The 23165-nt window shown below is 39.5% G+C and overlaps 1 protein-coding gene across 1 annotated transcript in view; it reads left to right on the top strand.

Moving 5' to 3' along the window:
• The window catches only part of RASA1 (RAS p21 protein activator 1), a 111791-nt gene that overhangs the window by 82626 nt on the left and 6000 nt on the right, over positions 1-23165 (top strand). Inside the window, exons 16-23 of the mRNA XM_034774895.1 lie at positions 9233-9405; positions 9714-9873; positions 10092-10234; positions 11049-11164; positions 12489-12575; positions 14559-14626; positions 17418-17506; positions 22136-22213. Of these exons, the coding sequence (XP_034630786.1) occupies positions 9233-9405; positions 9714-9873; positions 10092-10234; positions 11049-11164; positions 12489-12575; positions 14559-14626; positions 17418-17506; positions 22136-22213 (914 nt within the window). The remainder of the gene's footprint in view (positions 1-9232; positions 9406-9713; positions 9874-10091; positions 10235-11048; positions 11165-12488; positions 12576-14558; positions 14627-17417; positions 17507-22135; positions 22214-23165) is intronic.

Consider the following 23165-nt stretch of genomic DNA (forward strand, 5'->3'; position numbering starts at 1 on the left):
AAATAAAAATAAAAAATTTCTCTGCACCTGCAGATGAGGCCACTGTTGTCAAAAGTTGGTTTAGCCCTTCAACAAACTCTGATTCCAGGAACTTAGCCAGTGACTTACACCAGTTCAGTGGTTTGACTTTATTTAAAACCTGGCAACAAATATATGTTGCTTAATATTATTTTTTATATTTAATTTAAATGATTTTAATAGATTATAATATCTTAGGCCTTAACACACAGATTGTGAATTTAAAATATAATTTTAAACAGTCGCACAACATAAGATACATTTCTGCAATTACTCTACATTATTACTGTATTCATTCCTTAGAAGTACCTTATTGACATATTAAAGCTTTAGAAATAGTATATATTCTCAACTGCAATAAAATGGACAATAACTTTGGACAAAAGATATTTTTGAACTATGTATCTCATCAGATGTATCCTAGACTGGCTATTACACTATATTATGCTATTCCCTCTCATCAAGCAAGAGGAAATAGGCTATCAATCTTATCCTGTTCTATAAAAGGCGAGACTCCACTTAGGCTAACTTTCTTGATCTTTTGGATCTCTCCAAGACTGGCAGTATGGAGTTTGCTTTGGTCTCTCCAGTTCTTTGCTGTTCCTTGTGGGGTTATGAGGGAATAGGAGGGGATGAAGGAAAAGGGAACAGGAAAGGGAAAAGTGAACATTCTTTGGAGAATGAAGAGACAGTGGTTTCTAACAAAGCCTCAGTACCCTATGAGCCTGCCTTCTCTCCTGTGTTTCCCTATTCGGGGCCCCTCTTCATCCCACTCTTGGGCTCACATGCTACAGCAATTTCAGCTGCCACTTTTGAGAGTTGGGAGTGGTACCCTAAGGCCCAGTGCCCCCTTTGTATGCAATAGCAGCTCTCTCTATCCTAGCGCATTCCTTTCCCCTTGGTGTCCACACAGCCTGCTCATCAGTTGCCTTTTTGTTTCTTTTCCAGAAAGTTAATAGCAATATAGAATGCATTGGATTGTATCGTCCTAAAGGTCTTGTCCCAAGGCGTTTATAATCTAATGGTTAGTTCTTCGAATTATTACACATGTCCATTCCACTTCACGTATGTATGCCTAGTGCACTGAAGCCAGAGAACTTATCTGTCGAGGCGGCGCATGCGCCCTCTGGACGCTTGTGTTGCTAGCTGAAGGAATAAAGGGGCTGGGCCACCCAACCCTCCCTCATTTCCGTCTCACCACCTGTAGTCAATCATCGGAGCTTGTGTGGCTTATCACATTTTCTTCCCGGTGTCTCTAAAAGAGAAGTGTTTCCTTTATTTGTTGTTGTACATAGTTCATTTTTGTATAGTTATTGTTAGTAATACTTGTTTTTAAAAAGTACTTGTTTTTGTTTCAAAGTTCAGTAATGGGGCATGCCTAAGTCCCACTGTTCTGGCTGTAATAACGCTATGCCAATCAGCAATCCCTATTCCCTCTGTCCAAAGTGTTTGGGAGATGGACATGTTAGTCATAAATAGCCTATCTACAGGGGATTTAAATCCAGGACTAAAAAGTTTAGAGAGGTATGACTTTGGCATCTCCTTACAGAAGCTACACTGCACTGCTCCTCGGAACCCAGTCTCTCAGTGTGTGCAGGGTTTCAGACTCTACTCTGCATTCTCTTAAAGACTCTGGGTTATCCCTAAGGACCTTGTGTATTTATACCCCAGTCCCTAAGAGAAAGCAGTTCTGGCCTCAGTTCCATCAGCAGTATCCATTCTAACCACAAAGCACCAGAGCAATACAAAAGGTGCCACAAATCTCAAACTGCATCAATCCTGGGCAAACGTATTGGCTATCCTCCTGCTGAATAGAACAAAGAAGATAGTGGAAAAAAAATTACAAGAATAACAGGCTGGGTTCTGTCCACGCATATCATGTTGTGAACAATTCACTCTTCTGCAGATCATTGAAAAAGCTACTGCTTGGCAAAAGCCTGTCTTAATCAACTTTATCAACTTTAAGAAAGCATTTGATAGTATCCACAAAGAGACTTTGTGGAATATTGCTAGAAGCTATAGGATACCAGACAAGCTAATCAACGTAGTAAGGCATTTATATGATGAAAATAGATGCACAGTAAGATCAGGTACAGGCTTGGATGAGTGGTTCAATATTGTGACTGGAGTTAGACCAGGGTGTATGTTATCAATCCTCTTTGCCTAGCAAAGGTGGTGGTGAAGCACTGGAATGGGTTACCTAGGAAGGTGGTGGAATCTCCTCCTTTAGAGGTTTTTAAGGTCAGGCTTGACAAAGCTCTGGCTGGGATGATTTAGTTGGGGATTGGTCCTGCTTTGAGCAGGGGATTGGACTAGATGACTTCCTGAGGTCCCTTCCAACCCTGATAGTCTATGAATGATGAAGTGGGCAACAAAAGGTATTGTGGACATTGTAAAATGGGTTAGCAGAAATGAGTCACATGACTGACATTGCTTTACTAAGTATCATGTGGAATGGAATGATTGCCTTTACCTCAGAGGTAGAACAGGAAGCAGCAAAAACCCTGTTGGAAGGGGTTGACATCCCTGTTGGACATCTGGTCAAGCAGAGGTCTCCACGTCAAACTAAAGCTTAGCTTTGAGCACTGTATGGAGCAGAGACTTGGCATATTCAGTGGACAACAAAAGGTGATTGGAGGCTGCCCATCACAGATTGCTGAAGGAGATACTACACATTTCATGGAAAGACAAAATAAATAAGACTAAGGGAGCTGACAGAGCAGAACATGTTAAAAATATTGTCAAAGAAAGAAGGCTCAGATAGTTGGGACATGTACAGCATATGGAAGACAGGAGACACGCAAAGCAAGCATTGAATTAGGTAATGAGGGTGGAAAGAGAGAGTGAGGAAGGCCAAGGAAGAACTGGAGAAGACACTGACAGAGGGTGTCGAATGTGCTGGCATCACCTAGGAAGAAGTACAACTAGCGAAGACTATAATCAGTGGAAGAACTGGGCTGCCCAGTGGCACAGGAGGAAGTAAGGTAAGGATGGTTACCCTAGCATCTGTCATTCCGGCCCTAGATTCGAATGACTGGTATGCTGCCCTCAACTTAAAGGATGCTTACTTCCATGTGGCCATTCACCAAGATCACAGGACATCTGTAAGGTTTGTTATGGCAAATGTTCGTTATCAATTTACACTCCTTCCCTTCAGCTTGTCTGCAGCTCCTCAAGTCTTCACAAATTGCATGGAAGTGATTACAGCCCATCTTAGGGAGGCCGGCATCTAGGCAGGCATTCATCTGAATGACTTGTAGTTGCAGGGTGATCCATACATTAAGTGGAGATAACCATCAAGAGATCTAGTCCCTCTTTTGTTCACTTTTGTTTGGCCTGTTGATCAATAAGGACAAGTCAGCTCTTCTCCATGTGCAGAGCTCGAATTCATAGGCGTGATTCTCAGCTCCATCATAGCGAGGTCCTATTTACTCAAGCTAGGTTTCAGGAAACTTTGGACTTGTACAAATATCTCAAGGTGCATACTCATACAATGGTAAGGAATTTTCTGCAGGCTTAGATTCATAGATTCATAGATTATAGGACTGGAAGGGACCTCGAGAGGTCATCGAGTCCAGTCCCCTGCCCGCATGGCAGGACCAAATACTGTCTAGACCATACATGGTATGGCCATGCACAATACGTGTGTGTGGGGTGGTGATTTCTAGATCCTGCTGATACTCACTAAAAGTTCCCTATTGTGCTTTAACACAGTGCTGTTTAAAGTGTATGATGGAACTTTTAATGCATTGAGGGGGCGGGGTCTTCCTTCTAAGTTAGCTGACCCACTGAGGCTTTATAGAACTCTAGCTTCTTTGGTCTGGAAACTTACTACCTCCCTTTTCCATCAGTTTAAAACAGACTCTTCCTGGAAGGCTGTTCCTCTTAAATGAAGCTGTTTTGTAGGTAGTTAACCAGGAGAGGAGTCTGACAAGGTAGTTAGAAGCTAAGATAAATAGGCTTATAGAAATGTAGGTCTGGAAGGGACCTTGAGAGGTCATTCAGTCCATCCCACTGTGCTGAAACAGGACCGAGTAAACTTAGACAATCCCGGACAGATGTTTGTCTAGTCCGTTCTTAAAAACCTTCAATAAAGGGGATTTCACAACCTCCTTTGGTAACCTACCTATTCCAGTGCAAAATTGCCCTGTAGTTAAAAAGTTTTTCCTAATATCTAACCTAAATCTCCCTTGCTGCAGATTAAGCCTGTTACTTTTTGTACTACCTTCAGAGGGCATGGAGGACAATAGATCTCCATCATCTTTATACCAGTCCTTAATGTATTTGAAGGCTGTCATCAGGTCCCCCTAAACTTGCCCAATTGTATTAACCTTTCCTCATTGGTTAGGTTTTCTAAACCTTTTATCATTTTTGTTCTCCTCCTCTGGACTCTCTTCAGTTTGTCTTTATCTTAAAGTATGGGCCCCAAACTGGACATCATACTCCAGCTGAAGCCTAACCAGTGCTGAGTAGAATGGAACAGTTATTTCCTGTGTTTGATGATATACCTGTTAATATACCCCAGAATATTAGCCTTTTTCACAACTATATCATATTGTTGGCAGTTTGTAATCCACTGTAACCCCCAAGTCCTTTTCAGCAGTTACTACTGCCTAGCCAGTTATTCCCATTTTGTATTTGTGCATTTAACATTTTTTTCCTAAGTGTAGTATTTTGCATTTGTCTTTATTGAATTTCTTCTATTGAATCTTGTTGTTTTCAGAACAATTGTCCGATTTATCAAGATCATTTTGAATTCTAATCCTATCCTCTAGAGTGCTTGCAACCCTTCCTACCTAGGTGTTATCCTCAAATTTTATAAGCATATTCTCCACTCCATTATCCAAGTAATTAATGAAAATGTTTAATATTGGACCTAGGACAGATTCCTGTTAGACTCCACTAATTATGTCCTCCAAGTTTGACAGTGAACCACTGATAGCTACTTTTTGAATATGGTTTTTCAACCAGTTGTGCACTCACCTTATACTAATTTCATCTAAACCACATTTCCCTAATTTGCTTATGAGATGTCATGTGGGACTGTGTCAAAAGCCTTATTAAATTCAAGATATATAATTTTTCTGCTTTCCCCCCATCCACTAGGCCAGTAACCCTGTCAAAGATGGAAATTAGGTTGGTTTGGCATGATTTGTTCTTGTCAGATCCATGATGGATATTAAATATCACCCTATTCTTTAGGTGGTACCCTTGTTTTGTTCCAGAGGCAGATGTCTCTATGGTAGATTCCCAGGGGGTGACCCTCAATTAAAAGTCTTCACTTCCCACTGAGTCTATGGCTTTGCTCCTGATTTCTGTGACAACTAGGTGAATGCTTCTCTGAGTCTCTCAGGAAATCACAGGTACCCACTTTGAGTTGATGTTCAAGGTCCTTTTTTGGACCTTAGCAATGTTGTTCGGGCAATAATAGATTACCTGAGTTGTGAATGCTATAATTCACCTTCTGGAGGAATCTTTGGATGTCTCCTTTGAGGCCCACCCAACAGGTAAGGTGGCATTTCCACACTGTCTCTTAGAGCATGGATATGATGTTACTTTTCTCACTATTCCAACAGGCTGCTGTCCTCCATGATAAAGAGCAGCTATTTGTGAGAAATAAAAGCAAAAAAATTCTGACTCCAGTGAATTCTGTCCCATAACTCAAATCACCTATAAGCCACTTTCCCCTTTCTCTCCTCTAGTAGAGATAATTTTCTATATTGCCCTTTTCCCGTATATATCTCCTCTCACAGAAAAGGATGATAGTCTTATCAGTAACTGACAGGGTATTCTTTACCCAGACCATATCCCTGACTGCTAGGCGAACTGCTGAAGGGATGACTCTCAACATGTGAAACTTCTTTAAAGGTAATTTGGTTTTCTGTAGTCTTCTCTTCCCTCTTTTTAGGGAAAGGAGGAAGTATCTAACCTCAGAGAGGTGAGTAGAACCTCTCCTTATGTAAGACAGGATGATTGACAGTCTTTTTTGCTTCCTGGTAGGTGGTCTCTTATAGCATACTTGTGCTTTTATTTAGGATGGAGAATAGGAGACTATCTTACCTCACATTACCACTAAGTAATTCCCCCTTATTAAGCACTTACTATGTGCAGTATAAACGTATTTTCCCAAAGAAGCTTTCAGTCTCTCTCTCACACTTTGTGCCAAGCTGCCAGGCAGCCATTCTGGAGTCTAGGAATCACTGGGGGCAGCGGTGCTCTTATCACCTCACTTTCCCTCAGTCATTCCACTAAAATGCTCCCTACGCTAGAGTGTAGCAGTTATGTACTGCTGGTTCTATTCCATTTGTGTTTTCCCCAGTCAACTAGTTAAGAATGTTTTTCCAGCAGTGAAATCAGACTGAGGGGCCAAGATCTGGCCCCTTACCTTGAACTATTGGAAGTTACAAGGCTAGGAAACTGATGCAATTTTTTCAGTGTTTTAATTCTCTTGCCATAAGGCACAACAGTATGTGTCAAAAGGTGAGTGTAAACACAAGGGTTGTTTCAGAATAGCATTTTAATATTTATTTTAGTGTTTGTTTTTGGAGTTTGCACATTATGAATATTCATTACACACAATTTCATAATTATGTTCGCATTTAAAGAGCCTGTAGTGTATTCATAAATCATTTTGCAAAACATTGGATTGGAGAACAGTTCTGTTTGTTCAATACATATTTTCTGTATTTTTCTGACACCAATTTGTGTTTAAAATCTATATGTATGTGTGTAAACATATGGCTGGCTTAAAAAAAAAAAAAAAAGTAAAGAGTTCCTTATTGATGCTTTAAAAATCTAAACAAATAAAATGTGTTGCTAAACTTCATCTGCTTCTGCTTGTTCCCCACAGAAAGCTACAATGCTCTGTGATAATTGCTTTTGGCAAGGATTATCATCGAAAGATGGTAACTTCAGGTCAGGAATAAGCTCAGTAGCAGATGAACTATTTAGAGAGCTAGATATACAAATCATTCAAAATAACTGTCATCTTGTGTTTTCACTTGGATGAAGATGGCATACACTATTTTTATGTGTAGAAAAATCAACTGTTAATGTTTCATCATAAAAGGATAGACTGGAAAGGAATACATTTCCATTTGACTAAAAGTAGCCTGTTGTTCAGTACAGTGTCCAGTACGGTCTCTACAAATCGCACCATTCTTAGCAATTGTTGCTAGGTAGGATACGTTTATTTTCCTTTAAAGCTAATTAACACATATTCTGTGATAGAGAGCAACTGCTCTGCAGTCCCTCTTGTCATGTCGTTCACTTGGATTTTAAGTCTAAGCATCAGGGCTGTAGTATTTAAAGTTTGAGCTGGGGAGATGTTCTAGCTTGGAAATTCTACCACAATCAAAAGAAAAATGAGAAACTTCAGAGTAAAGCCTTATTACCTCACTGTTCCGATCAAGTAAGGTAATGTGCCTGTACACTTCACCTGACAATAATAATGCATCAGCAAAACAAAAAAATTAATATTGAACCAAACTGCATAAATGACTTGTGAAGACATTAAAATTTAGACTCTGCACTTGGGGAGAAAATATTCTTGAAAATCCAAGATTCATGTAAATAGAGGATTGTGCTTACCTAGCTCAAAGAGATCAACCCATTCACGCTCGCAGCAGGCAACTAGCCAACTAGAAGATGAAACATCTCATCCATTACTTGCCTGAGTTGGATAAATGGATTATTCCATATCAGCCCATATCAAGGCCAATGAATACTAGCATTGCAACTGGAAGGTCCCAAAGTGGAGGTGATAGTATTCTGTCCTGTTACCTTGATATGTTAAAAGACCTAGTGCTTCAAAAATGAGGCGAGTTGACGGCCTGTGATTATTATTATTCCTTACGTTACATAGCACCATCTATATACATGATGTTTGGCAGAGAAGTAAGATGACAAGTATGTTTCCTGAGGTGCTTACAGTGGAAAAATAGACATCCCATAATGAGAGAGAAAAAGAAACAGACACCTACATGGAAGGTCCAGGCAGTCTGACAGACAAAATGACTTGAAACTTGGGCTATGCCTCTTAAAACATCACAGGAGTGTTTATGTAGGATGTTACCTCCACCTAGTGTCTCTTGAGGCCTGTCAGTGAGGAATTGCCTTTTCAGGACAGCCAACACTCATTCTTGAAGTAATCAGCCAATAGGAAAGGTGCTGCATCTTTCTACCAAGCTGCCAGGTCAAGGAGTTAGTTGCTGCGGGGTGTGACTAGCAGTGGATGGACTGGTAAAGGTCATTGTTCTGTTTTAGTTCTATTGATTAGCTATGTTCCTTGCATGACTTCTTAGGTGGTGGTATAATTTATTATTCATATTAAGATAGTGCCTAAAAGCCCCAGTCATGGACCAAGGCCATTGTGCTAGGTACTGTACAGAGACTCATTCTTTCACCTTTTAATGATTTTGCCATTCTTGGACTGACTTTTGACATTCACCTAGGCTGTCAGACACATGTGGGAAGGGACCCCTTTGTCTTCACTGATTATAGTGCTTAGCATGGTGGGACTCTGATCCTTGATTAGGGTTACAAGATATTACTATGATATAGATGTAAATAATCTGGATGAAATCATAGAAACTGGGGGCCACAATGGTTACCTGAAGAGAAACACTTAGTGTGAAGTGTCTTATTTCTTTTATTAAAAAATATAGTTTTCTAACTTTAGCACCTCAGCCTGGTTTTAAATGAATTTTTAATTTAATCCTAAAAATAATAAAGATTAGATGTGTGACATCCATTGTGTTATGCTGATTTTGTTTTTGAGAAAGTTTGTCCTTCCTAACAACTAAGTAAGGTAATGTGAGACTGAACAGTGTGGAGGAATGAGCACAGGGTTGAGAATCAGGAGGTCCAGAGTTGTAATTCTAACTCTCGCTGATTCACTGTGTAACCTTGAGCAATTCACTTCTCCTTTCTGTCTCCCCCTTTTATATGGATACGCATGAATTTGTTAATGTCTATATAGTGCTTTGAACTGGTAACACATTCTAAGTATTACTCTTACTTAGACTCCATCTACAGGGGTTTATTAAAGGTGTAAATTGCCTGAGTAGAAGTTTGAAATTCTAACTTTTGTTTTATTCATAAACTTATAGTAAAATGCAGTGAATGAAATAAGTACACTTATTAATATTTTATATTTAATACTAGTGCCATCCTTGCTGCAAGTAACTTACTCTGAACAATGTTTTTCTTTAAGTGTTTATGCGTTGTCAGTTAAACCGGTTACAGAAAGGACATGCAACAGATGAATGGTTTCAGCTGAGTTCCCACATACCATTAAAGGGTATTGAACCTGGATCTTTGCGTGTCCGAGCACGATATTCTATGGAGAAAATCATGCCAGAAGACGAGTACAGTGAGTTTAAAGAGGTATTAAGTTACTTTGACAGTTTAATTTTCCTTGAAAGTTATTTAACATGCAAAATTAAAACATTTCAAATATAACCCATTAAATTAATGTAATTGTCAGGCCTGGCAGTTTAACAGCGTATGAAGGCTAATGTGTTTGGTATTTCAAGGCTGATCTTAATTATACACCCTTTATGAAATTGTTAATGCACTGCTCACCAAGCAATATATAGTGGTATCTTCGCAGGAATAGGCTCTTCTTGTCAGTTTGTCTGAAGCTGTGATATACTAGAATTCTTAATGTTACAAGGTTTAATTTTTCTTTTTAGCTGATACTACAGAAGGAGCTGCATGTAGTCAATGCCTTATCACATGTATGTGGACAGGACCGAACACTACTGGCTGGCATTTTACTGAAGATTTTTCTTCATGAAAAGCTTGAGTCATTGCTCTTACGGACACTAAATGACAGGGAAATAAGCATGGAAGGTACAGTAAAAATATGTTAATTCTGAATTTCATTTACTAAAATGTTGGAGAGAAAATTATAGTCCAGCACCTATTTTTCCCACTTTGTGAGTAAATCCAGCTATTAGGTGTGCATAACACTTGCATGTGGAAATTTTTTTTCTTCCTCCTCCATTCATCCTTTAAAATGAATTGAAGTTACATATTTATTTCATAATGGCAAAATATTATTTCTTCAGATGAAGCTACAACCTTATTTCGTGCTACCACGCTGGCAAGCACCCTTATGGAACAGTATATGAAAGCTACAGCAACAAGTTTTGTTCATCATGCGCTGAAAGACTCTATTTTAAAGATAATGGAAAGCAAGCAGTCTTGTGAGGTGAGAACTTGGATATATCTTACGTTCTGAAACACTTGGCTTAGTTGAAGAAAAGATTTAGGTAGTGATTGTTCAGTTCCATATTTTGTCTGAATTACTAGCTTTAAGGGAATGTTAATCTTTCTGAAACTAAATTCTGATTACATTAGAAATAGAACTTCTCATGAAAATCTTTTCTATATTTGGTACTCTTCCTAAAAATGTATTTGAAAAATGTGCACAGCTCTGCTTTTTAATGTAAATTTTATGAACTTTTTTAAAAATTGGAGCAATTGTTCTTTCATAATAGATTATAGGTTATTCTAAGGCGATAGCTCATCTCTCTCCTAATTTTGAGAATTTCCAGTCAATTCAAGGAGTGATTAGTCGATTTTTGAAGTAAGTTTTTTTATTTAAAACGTCATTGAATTATTTACTGATTTTTAGCTTATCAGTGCAAGTTTATTTAAACCTACCCTACTAATTTCCTCTTTTCACCCAGTGACTTAAATATAAAGGGATGAGTGAACCCATCCCCAATGAATTAAAATAAATTTTGAGTTAAAAAAAATGAATATTGAATGTTTTTACACTTAGCATTGTGCACACACTGTTAGAACTCGAGTGTTGCCTCGCCACATTTTTGTTTGCCTGCCAGCATTGAAGCATAAGTCACAAGAGGCTCCACAGCCCTGAGGCTTATGTACGGCAGCACAACGCTTTACCACCATGCCTTAAATCGTAATGTTTGTTTAATCTTGTAGGTGTCTAAATCTGTTTGTTGGTATTTTGGAAAAGAAACTTCATTTAACCTGCTGATTTTTCTTTTTTGTAGCTAAATCCTTCAAAGTTAGAAAAAAATGAAGACGTGAACACTAACTTAACTCATCTGCTAAGCATACTTTCTGAATTGGTGGAGAAAATATTCATGGCTGCAGAAATATTGCCTCCGTAAGTTAGTGCTTTGTATAAATAGCTGTTCAAATTCAATCAGAAATTCCATTTTGCATAACTAGCATTGTTTCTTACAAAAATTGGTGTAGCAGCATGTCCTCTGCTCATCTATTATTTTGTAAGATTAATTTCCTCAGTTTTTGGGGCTGTGTCTGAGCACATATCACATTGCTTCTGCGTGACAGGAAAAAGCAAAACAGTATATGCTAAGGGTTAAATTCTATTTGCTGCACAAGTGCCTCCTGCCAGCTTGTGCATGAATTAGCTATTAAACAGTGGTAACTTTTTTCTTCCTTCCTTATTGAGGAAGAGTACCATCATAACTATTAAGGAAAAAACTGGTTAGGGGTGAGGAGGGATACAAGTGGCAAAATTGTGTGTTCCCATCATGGAGACAGGGATTCTCAGGCTGCTGTGGTGGGACTAGAAACTAGGGACCAATTATAAAGTGGCTGAATTGAACACAACCTTTTTCCCACCTCTTCCTGCTGAAAAAGGGGACATTATGGCATCACTAAAAACTTTGTGGCTCTGGTGAGATGACACTTTTACTATGAAAACATCTGTACTGATCACCAGTGCTGAAAGTTTAAATAAGAGGTGTAGTTTTGGCCTTTTGACACTACTAATTTAGAATCAAGATAGTCATAACACAAGTTCTACTTCAAATTTAAAACCCTGCACTTACTCCATGGTTTAATTGTAAATCAACTTATCTAAAGTTGTCAGCATTATGTGCTTTTTATCTTCTTTAATCAGTTTATTAGTTTACTGCATCACTAACAATTAATAAATCATAAGCAGGGTCCTGTATTTATCCATGGTCAGATACCACTGAAATTTTTCTTTTGTATTAGTTATAGTTTCAGCTGCCATCTTGGTAACAGACTGGAAGTATTTGCCTGGGACACCACACTTTGTTCTCAGGTGTTCTTCTTGGGAGAAGGCTAACATCCTGATATGATTACTTTTAAGCAAATCTGTATGTCCCATTGAATTTAAATGGAAGTTCCATTCACCAAATTAAACCATTTCATATAATTAATTTTTTTTAATGGACAGGAAACACAAACAAATAAGAATTAAAAAAATGAGTATTTAGTCAATCCCATTTGTTTTTTGACAAAATGAAGCCCTACTTGAAAGCAATGATACAAATGCTGATGAAGTACCTATACAAAGTATAGACAGAAGGAAACCTTATGTTGGTGAAAGGCTTTCTACGGTATTTGTAAGTGCACAGTTCCTACCATATATTATGGCAAATAAATATTTAAAATTGCTTAATGTGTCAAGGCTATTAACTCTACTATTTTGACAGGACATTGAGATATATTTATGGGTGTTTGCAGAAGTCTGTCCAACACAAGTGGCCAACCAATACCACAATGAGAACCAGAGTTGTTAGGTAAGCTGCTTGTTATTTCATTTGTTTGCATGTTATAAAAGTTCAGAAAGAAAAGGTCTTATATTGAGGAAGTGACACGCATTGTTAGCACGCTAGGTAGTTTGGCTTGCAATGCCAGTTCAGCATCTGTAATGCATAACATTATCTAAGACCATTGTAATATCTAAGCACAATGCTTAAGCTAAGGATTGAGGGCCTGATTTTAGATGAAGTCACTGTAGCGATGCTGTTGTAAAATGGTGTAGGCAAGAGGCAAATATGGCCTTGAATATTGGATTTTAAAACTTCCAAATAATGCAATAAAATGCAAGTACATTCAGATTGTTGTGTTACTTTCCTTTTCATGTATTTAAAGAGGAAAATATCCTATAGCTGGATATGAAAAGTATCATTCTATTGTGTTAATGTTTGTGAATATCAGAAAATTAACTTACTACCTCTCAGTAGGCTGTGTAGTAATGCAGTGCAGTCTATTTAAGACTGGTCCGCTTATGATTGTAAAATACAAAAGATAGTTTCTTAATCAAACACACAGATTCATTATAGTCTTGTCATTGCTTAAATTTTACAAGGCATTTTCTAAACTGCCAGGCAAATGATTGTTTATCAGGATGTATAAAATCCACTGTCTCCAAGGGTTAAAACAGGCACAACAATAGTTTTGCACAGATGTTTAATTTCTCTGCCTGTGCGCTAACACATTATCACCTTTAATGTGCTTTGGGGTAACTGATCAAGATGGCAAACTTAAGGGGAAAGCTCTGTGGTTTAGAATGTGAAAGAAAAATGATTACTTATCTTCTGATTAAAAAATATATGAAAGCAGCTGTTCGCAGTACCCTGTCCTTTGCTAGCCAGATGGCTGCAGAAGTGTAAATCTCAGTCTGGCTGCAAAGGTCACAAATCTCAACCATTTGCGTGTTTGTTAAGTGCTGACTTAAATCTAAAGGAAGTTCTGTGTTTTCAGATCCATTTTAATACTTCTGACCGAGACCTCTTTTTTACTGCTGCATTCTTTATTAAACTCTGGGATTTAAGGCAGAGAAATGTAGGGCTGAAGGGAGACATTAGGAAAAGGATTCCTTTTCCATATTGCTGCAAAGAGAACTGTCCTAGGAAATGCAGCATTTGTTCTTGTCAGATTTGCCAGTTCATTATGTTTCAGAGGAGCTCAGTTGCTTGCTTGTAATTTAGAAAAACAAATTGGTATGGACAATAGCAGAAACATTCGGAGTGGTTGAAAAACTAGAACCAAAACTGGTGTGTGTGTGGGGGGGGGGGGAGTTAGGCTGCATCAGTAGGGACCCAATAGTAGAGGGACGAAGGAATACCTTGGGAGGAATGTCTAAGGACTTAGTAGGTTTGATTAGCAGCTCTATTTTTCCTCTGTTGTTTGACCTTGGACCTAAGATCTTGGGCTGCAAAGTGGACCAGGGAGAATCAACTTAATGTAGGGCGTCATCTGACAATGTAGAGAGGGAAACACTGCATTTCTTCCATCCGCCAAACGAAAGTTTGGTGGTTGAAGCAGTGATGGCCATAAGAAAGACCGAGTACACCGATGATAATGTTCCAGAACACTCAATGCCACTACTGATTTACTTGGGTGCTGAACTGACCAATACTGAGCTGAAATACTCAGCATTGGACTGGAAAGCCAGACTTTCATGGCTAAAGGCCATTTTGTACTTTGGAAGGTGCTGCCTGCCTTAGTCATGTGTTTTCCCCAAACAAGCATCGGGAGCTCAAAAACCCATGCACAAGGACATAGACCTGGCCCAGCATAAGAGCAAGACCAGTCTTCACTGCAGGTGTGATAATAGCAAGATATTCTTAATTAACAAACATATTCACAGCATCTAAAATGACTAGTTAAACTGTTTTAAAGAGATTACTCTTTCCACACCACCTTAAATGAATATACAATTTTACGCTAAATACAAAAACTTAATTATTGAATAAAACACTTTTCTCCCCTTTCAGTGGCTTCGTTTTTCTCCGACTGATTTGTCCTGCTATCCTGAACCCAAGGATGTTCAATATCATCTCAGGTGACTATGCACTTCAGACTTTGAATATGTGGTAATGGTACAATCGTTGAAATGGGTTACCTTAATATGTCACTGTACTCACTATATCTTTCAGGACAGACTATTGGCCATTCTTGCTGAATTATATCTTTAATGTTTCATCTTGCTACATGGCTTTGAACACTGGCCAAAAAACTATTTTAATTGGCTGGATCGGTCTTTTTGTTATCATTCTCATGTATAAATTTCTATTATACAGCAGAAGTAGATGATAAAGTCTATGTTTCTGGCTTAACCACAGTCTCTCGTTTTAAGAGCCTGTAAAATATGCCCTACTCTCTTAATGATATATTGTTCGATCTGAACATGATTGGTCTAGTACAGGGATCCTCAAACTTCATTGCACCGCAACTCCCTTCTGACAACAAAAATTACTGCATGACCCCAGGAGGGGAGACCACAGCCTGAGCCCTGCTGCCCCAGGTTGGGTGGGGAGAGGGGTGGCGGCAAAGCCCAAGCCCCAGCCCCATCGCTCCAGGTGGGGAGGCCAAAGCCTAAGGCTTGAGCACCATGTAAGGGGACTGTAGCCTGAGCCCCGCCTCTGAGAGCTGAAGCCCTCGGCCTTCGGCTTGGGTGCCAGGCGGTGGGGCTTAGGCTTAGGCTGTGGGAGGTGGGGCTCAGGCCCAGGCCCCAGCAAGTCTAAGACAGTCCTGGTGACCCACTTTGGGGTCCCGACCCACAGTTTGAGAACCCCTGGTCTAGTAACAATCACAAATTACTTAAACTTTTGTTTTGCCTTCAAATAGTATTTTAATTTTGTTTCATAATTAAATGCCCAGAAACATAGAGTTGTCTCATTCCCTTCCAAAATGTGGGGAGTGAGTAAACTTGCGCTTTGAATTTCCTGGCTTTTGGAGTTTGAGATACATGCCACCCCCAAGATGCAACCTTCTGTGGTGCCTCAGTCCACCAACAACACACATACTACAACTCTACAAATGCTACAGAACACTTTAGAACAGAACACGTGAGTTGGCAAGACCCCTGTTCCTGGCTCACCCATGGGAAGAGGGTGCAGGGAGAGGTGTTCATTCCTGCCAGTGAGTCAGGGAACCCCCTGATTCTAGTTCATACATGGAGGTCAGGGAGAAGGACTCATTGTCTTCCATACCTAAAGCACTCCCACCACATGCCTTCCCTCCCAATCTCCCTCTCCTATCACCCTCCCTATTTATCTCAATCCCCCTTCCCTTTATTGCAGCCCCAAACCCCTCTTCCTGTATTCTGCCCAATCCTAATCCCTCCTTTCAACCTCCATGTGCCCTGCTCTGACATACACCCCTCATTCCCCTTCACTACTCTAAACTCTCTTCCCACTACATCCCTTCACTCTGCTGCAGCAGCAACAACAACAAAAGAATAAATGTTATGAACAGTTCCTGTTAGGATGATTGAATATCGGGAACACTTGACCAAATGATCTAGGGACTTGATCTCTTTTGATCACACTGAGTTCCGTTGTTCAGGAAACATGATTATGTTATAACTGTCTTTCATCTTCCCTTATTTAATCGATGCTAATTTTTTGACAGTATTTCTGAAGTAAAATGAGACTCTGCATATGGATTTTAGAGCAATTTAAAAACTAGAAATTTTGGTCTTGGGGCAAAACTTCCAAAAAACAGACTGCAGGCAGAGAGCAAGTAGTACTGTGCACTAGCTGAGAAAAAGGCCAACTGACTGAAATTAGCTGTGGGACGATTAGAGCCATATTTGAGCCCCAGATGTGTGTGGAAAGCTACAAGAATTTCATTTTAAAATACAGTTTTTTTTAGGGAACAGTACATCAGGAATCCCTTGCTCAGGAGACCCCAACTTTGGACCACTAATACTTTGCAGCACCCCCAGGATGTACTGCAAATTACATGACAATCTCTGAATAAGTATTGTCATATAGAATAGCCTTTAGAATAGTCCCATTTAAACAAAGTGATATTCAACTTTAATTATAGCAGAGGTGGCTCTCTACTAATAACCATCTCCTGGTACTAACATTTTCACCGTGTCCCATTTCTGGCAATGGGATGGGCACAAAGAAATCCTAGCTGCTTGAGATATATCTTCAGCACATGAATCCTTGCCTTTTGATTAGCCTGTATATGTTTACTGTACAGATTGACAGATAAAAATTAAGTTGGTATATGATGTCTAGCTTGTGTTCTTTTTTCCATTGAAAGGAAATGGGCATGGTTAGTACTTTTTTTATTTAAAATATAAATTAGTAGCCAGAGTTACATGACACTGCAGGATCACTTGCATGTGGATGTAAAATAAAGAGCTCCAGTGTCGTCATTCTCTTTAGGTATATTCTTGAACTGAAAAACATTCGTTAATCTGATGATGAAGCACCATCCTGCTGTAAAGAAAACTTCCAATTTTTATGGAAGTTTTTTGTTTTTTACTTAACACACAAAGCCTTAGTGTTCATCTCTAGCAGCCTTTTTAGAAACCACTGCTTTTTCATTTGAGTATGTGAGGAGTGTATCCAAGGATGGTGGGATTTTCCTCCCACAGGTAGAAAAAACTATCCACTGTTGTAGGAAGTCTGGTGTGAAAATGCCACATTGATTTCCTTTCATGCCCCCGTTCCTATGCAACTCCGTTTGTAATAAAACTGCATCTTTATTTTGGTTGTAATACCAGGATCACTCTTTGAGTATTGAATAGAAAATTAATATTTTGGCGTGACTAACCATACAAGATTTTAATTGTAGTTTCAATTGAAATCAGCTATGATATGTGTTTCTCTCAGATTCTCCTTCTTCCACTGCTGCAAGAACACTGACGCTGGTCGCCAAGTCTGTGCAGAACTTAGCAAATCTGGTTGAGTTTGGAGCTAAGGTGACTATGTGTAGTTAAACTATAATTAAAGAATGTAAAATTTCTGCTATATATAGCATAGGTGAAACAAGTCCTAAAATCAATGATTCTCCAATTAATCAGGTGTATTGTAATGTTAGTTTGGTCCACATGGTATGAAAACTTAACCCCAGTTATAAAATATTTCAGATGTATAAAATCTTTGTTCCCAAAAGCAAGCAAATGATTCCATTGAGATGATTTCAGAAGCAAATCAATTTCCTTCTTTCTGGAGGTGCTGATTTTTACAAAAAGCTTTGCTTGCATAGTGTATGCCAGAAGTGCTCACTACAAATCTTAACTAAATTTAGGGGGAGAGACTGCAAGTCTCCCTCTTGATATGTTCCGATCATAAGTCCCATGAGAAGTGGAGTGTTTCATGTAAGCTTCTTATATTCATCTTTTGGTTGGTTCTTTTGGTTTCTGTTCTGTGAGCATTTCCTTTCTTAATTGTGCTAAGGTCTACAGATCCATTACAATTGTCCTTCCTTCTGCTTCTGGCGGTGGGGGCAGGAGCAATCTTGTCCATCACTGGCAGCAGAGGAGTGCTCTGCCTGCTAAAGTTCCCTTCACTGGAGACCATTTCCACAGCTAGGATAATTAGCTATGCTTTCGTAAATTACAGATTGTGTTAACTATAGTTTGAGGAGAAGGCATGACAGCTTCTACTACAGAATGTGAGACATTTTCCCTAATGAAAACAGACCCACATCTTCGTATGGCAATTTCCATGTTTGCTCTGGATGTCAAATTGGCTCCAGGGCAGACTGGATCTTTGGACTTTATTACTCAAAGAAAGGAATTTTTGAGGTGAGAACAGAAATTTTCCTATACTTTATTGTACTAAAGTCTACAGATCCATTACAATGGGATTTTCACAGTAGTGTGCTTCAGGGTTGGGAAGTGGGATCATCTTTTAAACATGGACATCCAAAATAGGTTATATTATATATTTTCCATCTCCCCCTGGATACTAGGTCCGGAGAAGCCTTCTGCCAATAAATGGCATTGGCTAAAAGATTGACTTGACCAATAAGTAGAATGTTGGTGAATTTATTTATTGATGGCCACGTAGCTGCCTAGCAGATCTCAACACAGGAGACATGCCTTCTCTGTCCAGAGATTCAATGCTGCGAAAGACTGGCTTTTTATACTTGACAGAAGGGAAAATATTTCTTAAATTTACTTTGTAAATGACTGTAATGACAGTTGTGAGGACTATTTGTCTGAATTAAAAGCACAATACTGAATCGCCTCCAAGAAAGCTCCCGACTTCAAAACTCATCTGATTGGAGATAGTAGCTATTGGAGGTTTAATGGTATTGGATAGAAAGTATGATACCTCCTGCAGAGTTTCAGTCTGGACAGTTCTGTAATGAGAATGAGGTTCTAATGTCATGATCCTAAGGAAGCAGTTAATGTTGGGATTTGTTACACACACACACACACACCCCTTCCTTTTCTTGAGCGTGCTAATTGCATTATAATACAATGACTTGAGCTTTTTGCTTGGATACTTTCATATACAGTAATTCCTCACTTAATGTAGTTATGTTCCTGAAAAATGCGACTTTAAACGAAAAGATGTTAAGTGAATCCAATTTCCCCATAAGAATTAATGTAAATGAGGGCGGGATTAAGTTTCAGGGAAGCTTTTTTCACCAGACAAAAGACTATATTGTGAAAGACCCAGACCAGTGGGGTACAGGAGTCTAGTAGAGGGCAAATATACTGGTCACTGGATGAGTAGTTTTCTGTTCCCTAAGTGACCAGAGCAGGGGCTGCACTAGAGTAATCAGGAACCTGCTAGAACCAGTTCAGGCAGGCAGGCTAATTAGGATACCTGGAGCCAATTAAGAAGAAGCTGCTAGAATCAATTAAGGCAGGCTAATCAGGGTACCTGGGTTTTAAAAGGAGCTCACTTCAGTTTGTAGGGCGAGTGTGAGGAGCTGGGAGCAAGAGGCGCAAGGAGCTGAGAGTGAGAGGATGTGCTGCTGGAGGACTGAGGAGCACAAGCGTTATCACACACCAGGAGGAAGGTCCTGTGGTGAGAATAAGGAAGGTATTTGGAGGAGGCCATGGGGAAGTAGCCCAGGGAGATGTAGCTGTCATGCAGCTGTTACAGGAGGCACTGTAGACAGCTGCAGTCCACAGGGCCCTGGGCTGGAACCTGGAGTAGAGGGCGGGCCCGGGTTCCTCCCAATTGACCTGGACTGTGGGTTGTTCCAGAGGGGAAGGTCTCTGGGCTGTTCCCCAACCCACCTGGTGAATCTCTGAGGCAAGAAAATCCGCCAATAAGCGCAGGACCCACCAAGATAGAGGAGGAACTTTGTCATTATATATATATATACACATACATACACACACACACACACACACACACACACACACACACAGAGTATAAGTTTTAAACAAACAATTTAATACTGTACATAGCAATGATGATTGTGAAGCTTGGTTGAGGTGGTGAAATAAGAGGGTGGGATATTTCCCAGGGAATGCTTTACTGGCTAAATGATGAGGACTCAGCCAAGTGCTAATTCAAGGATTAACATATTGTTGTTAATGTAGCCTCACACTCTACAAGGCAGCACAAATGGAGGGAGGGGAGACAGCATGGCAGACACACTTACTCTAGCTACCACTTGTGGAGTGATATTGACTCTTGTTTTACTTCAGGACTGCTTCAACTTGTTATATGACCAGTATTCATTTCTATATTATTGGCAAGAGCCAGGATTGTAAATCAACTTTTCCAGTGATGCTGAATACCTTCAGTTTTCCATAAAGTTCCATCGTATCACTAAGAGAGCTAGGAACTGATTTACCTTATGGTCTGACTTCAGGGCCCAGAACCCTACATACCTACATGAGGTAGATTGGTTATCCCACTGTCTTTTTCAGGTTGAAGCTGTTAGTCTATGAAATATTTAAGGCTGAGTGGGACCACGCTTACAGTATTGTCCGTCCATGTTGTCATTGTTCCTGAAAGCTTGGGAGGAACTTAGTGTATCAGATGATGGTTCTTTTGTTTGTTTGTTTGTTTTCTCTGTTTGGTTTTGAGGCCACTTATTTTCATGCCCAAAGAAGAGGCTCAGGTGATCCCTGCCTGTGAAGGAGACACTCTCTCATGTAAAAACCTCCCCTCTGAGAAACACTGTGTCCCTGAATACAGGGAAGATAGTCACTTTCACCTTTAATAGTGACACCAGGTTGAATATGGACAGGTGTGCACTGAGGAACTTTCTGGCCTTATAAAATGGAGGCCAGGGATATAGAAAGAAAGAAAGAAAGGAAAAAAAAAAGTCAGCCAAAAGGCTCCTAATTGTCTGATTGTTTTTCTGCATATGGGTTGCTGTCTCTCTTGTCATTGCACAGGTAGCTGCTGGAGGAGAAGGTAAAGCTAGTTGAGGCATAGTAACCTGCCGTAGAAGCTGGGAAAAATATCTTGGACCTAAGAGCATGGTGACCCACAGCAGCAGCTGGGAACAATAGCCCGATAGTTAGGGTATGGCAACTTGCAGAGGCAGCAACAGCCAAATAGTTTACTTATCTTTTAGGTGTGGCAGAAAATCCCAATCCCTCTATTGTTTCTTTCCAGGGAGCATGAGGACTGGCTTGCTGAGGCTGCTCCTGCATTTTGCTCAACAGAGTCAGCCTCACTAACATACCTAGCTCCTTTTCTGCCTGGGGAGGAAACTAAGTGACCCTGTCTAGACTGGGCTGAAGGTTGGAGTAAATTGGACAGAGCCATCTGAGCTCCCCAGTGAGACACTCGAGAAGGGGATGAAGCAGGAAATACAAACCTTTCTTTTTTGCCTTTGGCTTTCCTGGTCTAGCTCACAACTAGCCACTGCAAAAGCCACTGAGGGGACAGTCTCTCCAAAGGCAAATGCAACCTTGGAACACAGCTGAGAATTAGACATATTATTGAGCTAAATCGTTAGTCACTTTCAATAAAGTTTGGAATTTTTCTCAGGAAAGCTCTGCAGCAGAGAGGTCTGGCTGAGTTGCTAGGGTCCCCAAAAACAATGGAAGAATCTTCAAGGGATGGGACAGTCTCCTGTTGCGAGCAACTGACCATTCTGATTCAGTTCCCAAACTGCAAATGGTCTGAAATACCATTGTAATGGATCTGTGGACCTTAATACGTTGAAGGATGATTTCAAGCAGTTTTGACCTTTTAAATATACCCTTGTTTTAGCACAAAAACATAATCTGAAATTTAACCATTTTTAAAAGGACAAAAAGAAGATATTTAGTCCCCAGATATGAAACATTTCTTATTGCTGTTGTGTTTTGTAGGTATTGCCTGAAACATGTTTCAGAATTGAATAATTCCAAACATATATAGCACAGCCAGCATATATCTACAGGCAAACTCTGTGACTACATCTGGAGTGCAAAAACTGCAACAGCAAATTAAAGTTATTTAATGTTCAGACCTGAGTAGCAACTAGAGAATTTAAGGCACAAATAGGAAGTGAACCCAATCCATTCTGAAATTATATGCAAAGTCATAGGGTCCATAAACTATTGAATGTTTATTGTAAGTAGGTACATATGATTGAATTGGTTCTATTTATTCTAATAATACTTTTTAAATTTTAGGAGCCTTACATGGAGGGGGTAAATCCATTTATCAAGAGTAACAAACATCGCATGATCATGTTTTTAGATGAACTTGGGGTAAGAGTGTTATAAATTTTACAATCTAAGCTAGAAGTTATATAGATTTATACATATCAAAGAATAATGTAATAACAAATCTTAAAGGTTCTCATTAAATACCTCTGAAATCCAGCAACTTCTGAGTATTGTCTCAAATGCCCTAGTTAGAGGGTATATTGTTAACTTAAAACTTATCTTTAAGGTCTCAATATTCAGAAACAAGGCAGATCACTGATCTTAACTTAATGTGCAAAGATTTACCAAAAACAACATATTGCAAAACCATATTTAAAAAAAAAAAAACTCTTATTCTTATCTGTAGGAGTAAGGTAACATGGCAACATGGATCCATTGTGGAGGTTAGCAAATCTGACCCTAATAGAAGAAAAAAAGTTGAATTTTAAGTTAGTAAGGTGCTGAATGTTTGTCTTCACCTGGCTATTTAAGACAATCTATGCGTTATTCTAAATTGTCAAGGTTTAAAGAGAATTGAGATTTACAGATCACTTTAAATCAAACAAAAACAACAAGGAGTCTGGTGGCACCTTAAAGACTAACAGATTTATTTGGGCATAAGCTTTCGTGAGTAAAAACCTCACTTATTCGGATGCAACCGAAGAAGTGAGGTTTTTACTCACGAAAGCTTATGCCCAAATAAATCTGTTAGTCTTTAAGGTGCCACCAGACTCCTTGTTGTTTTAATGGAGATGGGAAAGAAAGAATTGGAGGGAAAAGGGCCAATGCACATTTAATAACAATGATAATTCTCATAAAATGTCCAAGAACATTTGCTGGGTTGGAGCCTGTGGGAGAGGTGCGTGGAGCCCTGCGATCTGGTTGGGACCCCATATAATCTGAACCCACCATGCCGGTTTGCAGGTAAAAGGGCCACCCAACCACAAACACCCCCCACCNTTGTAGATACAGACTAACACGGCTACCCCCTGATACTTTAAATCAAACAATGTAA

Source organism: Trachemys scripta, chromosome 6 (assembly GCF_013100865.1).
Source record: "Trachemys scripta elegans isolate TJP31775 chromosome 6, CAS_Tse_1.0, whole genome shotgun sequence".
Taxonomy (NCBI): Eukaryota; Metazoa; Chordata; order Testudines; family Emydidae; genus Trachemys; species Trachemys scripta.